This window comes from Ursus maritimus, unplaced genomic scaffold (genome assembly GCF_017311325.1).
Source record: "Ursus maritimus isolate PB19 unplaced genomic scaffold, ASM1731132v1 scaffold_5, whole genome shotgun sequence".
Classification (NCBI taxonomy): domain Eukaryota; kingdom Metazoa; phylum Chordata; class Mammalia; order Carnivora; family Ursidae; genus Ursus; species Ursus maritimus.
The window spans coordinates 58,104,867-58,108,303 of NW_024426663.1; the positions used below are offsets into that span (position 1 = coordinate 58,104,867).

Below are 3,437 nucleotides of genomic sequence, written 5' to 3' on the forward strand. Positions count from 1 at the left end.
AACCGCATTAAATGCATCAACAGTGAGGGAGGCGAGCCCCTCAGAACGGCTAGAGCTGCAGAGTCACAGAACAGTCTCCATCCGTGGAATTTGTGACTCTTTACAGCCCGTGGACAGTGGAAGGAGAGCACGCGGAGAGGTGCACCATTTATTCCACGCCACCACCCCGGAGGGCACGGGGCCTCCCACCTTGGCCTGACACCCGGCAGGCTTAGAACATACCTCCTGTCCCCTACCGGCCCGATGTTGTGCTGATCAGTGTTCTGGGACCCAGAGGCCTGGCTGTGGGTCCGCCTGTGTGACTACACGCAGCACCCGCGGGGGGTGTCATGAGTGCGTGTGCGTCTGTATGTGCAGCACCCCTGGGTGCTATGCGCTACTGTGTGGGTGCGCGCTCCTGAGTCCCGGCTGTGTCCAGGCAGGCTGGCTCACACGCTGTCCTTGAAAAGAGTTAGCTGCTGCTGCAGGGACTCAGCCAAGAAATGCGGTAAAAGATGGGGCTGAGGGCAAATGCTGGGCAACCATACGTCCCAGGTCCCCCTCCTGCTGTCCTCCCCCTCCCCCCACACACACATACACCCGAGACTCTTTTCATCCTGTGGGGGCTCAGCTTAGAGAAACTTCCCTCTGGGGGCAAAGGGCAGGAGTTGCAGAGCCTCCCCAACCCCACCCCTGAGGTACATCCTCCCTCTGGCCTCAGACCCAGACCCTGCCCCTGGGGTCACAGGCACCCAGAGAGAGTGTGCCAGGCCGTGAGGAGCGTGCTTTCTCCCAGGGCCCAGAGCTGGGGGCCTCGGGCTAACGCTGAGGGGCTGAGAGGCAGGCGTGTTTCCACCCTGTACCCGCTCTTGACCCCTGCAGTCCTCCCCTAAGAACTCAGCCTGAGGCTGTGGGTCTCCTGTTGATGAGGAGCCAGGGTGAGGGCTGCAAGGCAGTGCCTGCAGAACACCCCAGATCCTCACTGCCTGCACAGCAGTCCTAAGCAGAGACCCCCAGGAGGAGATGGGGCTTCACCGGGGCCTGGGGTGAGGCGCAGGGCCTGGAGAGTAAGGCAGTGCTTCTCCTGCCCAGGAGTTGCTCCTGTCCTGCCCAGCGCTGCTCCTGTCTGGTGGAGTTGGTCAGCAGGTGAGGGGCAGAGGGCAGCCTGGGGTCCACCTGTGGCCAGAGGAACAGGTCAGGGTCGCACCCTATCACCCTAGCTGCCCTCTATTTGCTCAAGACTCTGAGGTCTCAGGGCGGGTTAACAATTGTTCAGCAAAATCCTTCAATAAACTTCACTGAAGTAGGAGGACTCCAGAAGGGGATCGTTCTTAGGGGTGGGGAGGGGAAGGTCTGTGCCTGCACCCATGGAGGCCCCACTGGTGCTGCCATTCAGCTACCACTGTATGAGAGAGAGGCTCAAGGGCGGTAGGCTTCCTGGCCTGGAGATCCAGGCCTCGGAAACTGCAGTCACCTGGCCTGCAAGCGAGGCCAGGTGCCCGCAGCTCGCAGCTCGGGGAAGCCACAGCGGAGGCCCCAGATCTCCGCAAACCTGCCCTGAAGGGGGCAGAAGCCAACCCCCTGGCTGCCAAGGCCCGGGCCTGGCTGATTTGGCCGGACTGGCGCAAAACAAGGGGGGAGAGCCCTTCAGAAGAGGCTGTGGGGCCTGGCGGGGCTTTTGGGGTCTCCCGCTGCACTGCCAGAGGCTTGGAGCCAACAGAAACGTTTCGTCTGATTAGAAGCCATCAGTTCTATCCCAATCCCGGAAAATTGACTGCGGTGCAGAGGGGGAGGCCTGAGAAGCAGCCTTGGAGGACAGGGTCCAAGCTAATTAGGAGGCAGCATCCGGGGGCCCGTTAGAACGCAGGCTGCTGTCACTCAGCCGGGCTCAGGTCCCGGGAGAAGAGGCCGAGGAAGGAGGGGCCGGCGGCCCCTCGACGAGGACGCCGCTGGGAGCTGCCGGAACGGGCCCCGGGCTCTGCCCCCGCCCTGGCGCTGGCTCGGAGGCGCCCGCTCCGTGCGATCCTGCTCAGGGAACATTCTCTCATCCCGGGCTGTTCTCGCCGGGGGCTGGGGACTTCGAGGCGGCCCAGACAGGAGTTGATTCTGAGCAAAACAAGTCATTTGGGGCTTGAGGTGGGCACGAGCCACGCGGGACTTGGAGGCCAGATGCGTTTCTTTTGTGCGGCCGAGGGAGAAGTCGGTGTGTCAACGGGGAAGGAGGGAGCGGCGCAGCGAGGCCGCGGGGGGGAGGGGGCGGGGAGGCGGCGGGAAGGTGGCTGCGGAGGGGGAGGGCACGGGCAAGGGAGGGCGGGCGGCTCGGGACTGGATTCCGCCCGCGCTCCCTCGCTCGCTGGCTCCCTCCCTCCCCAGCCCCCTCCCACCCAGACCCACCCCACCCACCACCCCTGGCGCAGGGACTGCTGGAACCTGGCGGTGCACGCTGTCGCTTTAAGACAGCCTCTGCCGGCGCCGTCCGGAGCCTTAGAAACCGGCCCCGGATCGGGAGCCGGAGCCGGGGCCGGGCGGGCGGCAGAGGCCCGAGCGGCGGGAGCGCAGCGCGGAGCGCGAAGCCGGGCATCCGGTCGCGAGAAACCGCTGCCGCTGCCGCCCGCCTGGCCCCGCAGCCCCGGGCGGTCCATGGGGCGGGCGCGGCGTCGTTGCGGGCGCGGGCAGCCCTGGGGGGCAGCCGCTTAGGCGCTGTGCTCTTGTCCCCGCAGGTCGCAGCCAGGGCGGCCGGGCGCGCCCGGCCCCTGGAGCGCCCGCCGCGGTCCCCGCCTCCATGGACGCCTTCAAGGGGGGCATGAGCCTGGAGCGGCTGCCGGAGGGACTCCGGCCGCCGCCGCCGCCGCACGACATGGGGCCTGCCTTTCACCTGGCCCGCGCCGCCGACCCCCGCGAGCCGCTCGAGAACTCCGCCAGCGAGTCGTCGGATACGGAGCTGCCAGGTAAGCGCGGCTCCCCGCGAGGCGCGCACCGAGCCGAGCCGGGCGCACGGAGCGGGGAGCAGGGCCTGGAGCCGGCGCCGCGCAGTCAGGCTCCCTCTACGCCCCAGGAGCGTCAGGACCTTTTCTTTTCCCGTTCTCGGACTGAGGGTGAACGCGGAAATTTGCACGCTTTATAAAATAAAATTCAGTGCTTTTCTTGCACCCGGTCCCCACGCGCCCAGAGACCGGCCAATGCACAAACCTACAACGGGAGGGTTGGACTGACAGCCCCTCTTGTTCAGAAGCAAAGAGAACCGGAAAAAAATACGGTTTGCGCAGCTGGGTGCGCAGGGGCCGCTCAGACCGCAGGAGAGGAGTAGATCGAGAAAAGAATGGGGCCGGAGGGCGAGAGAAAGTGCCCAGAGAGAGATGGGGGCACACACCCCGACAGGCAGTGGGGGACAGATTGAGAGGGAGAAATCGAAGAGAAGCGGTGACGGGAAAAGTCAGAAAAACAAACTAAGGGGGGGG

The 3,437-nt window shown here is 65.6% G+C and overlaps 1 protein-coding gene across 1 annotated transcript in view; it reads left to right on the plus strand.

Annotated features, from left to right (window-relative positions):
- The first annotated feature begins 2,761 nt into the window (after positions 1-2,761).
- PITX1 (paired like homeodomain 1) overlaps positions 2,762-3,437 on the plus strand; it is a 5,286-nt gene continuing 4,610 nt past the window's right edge. Inside the window, exon 1 of the mRNA XM_040621934.1 lies at positions 2,762-2,927. Coding sequence (XP_040477868.1) covers positions 2,762-2,927 — 166 coding nt within the window. The remainder of the gene's footprint in view (positions 2,928-3,437) is intronic.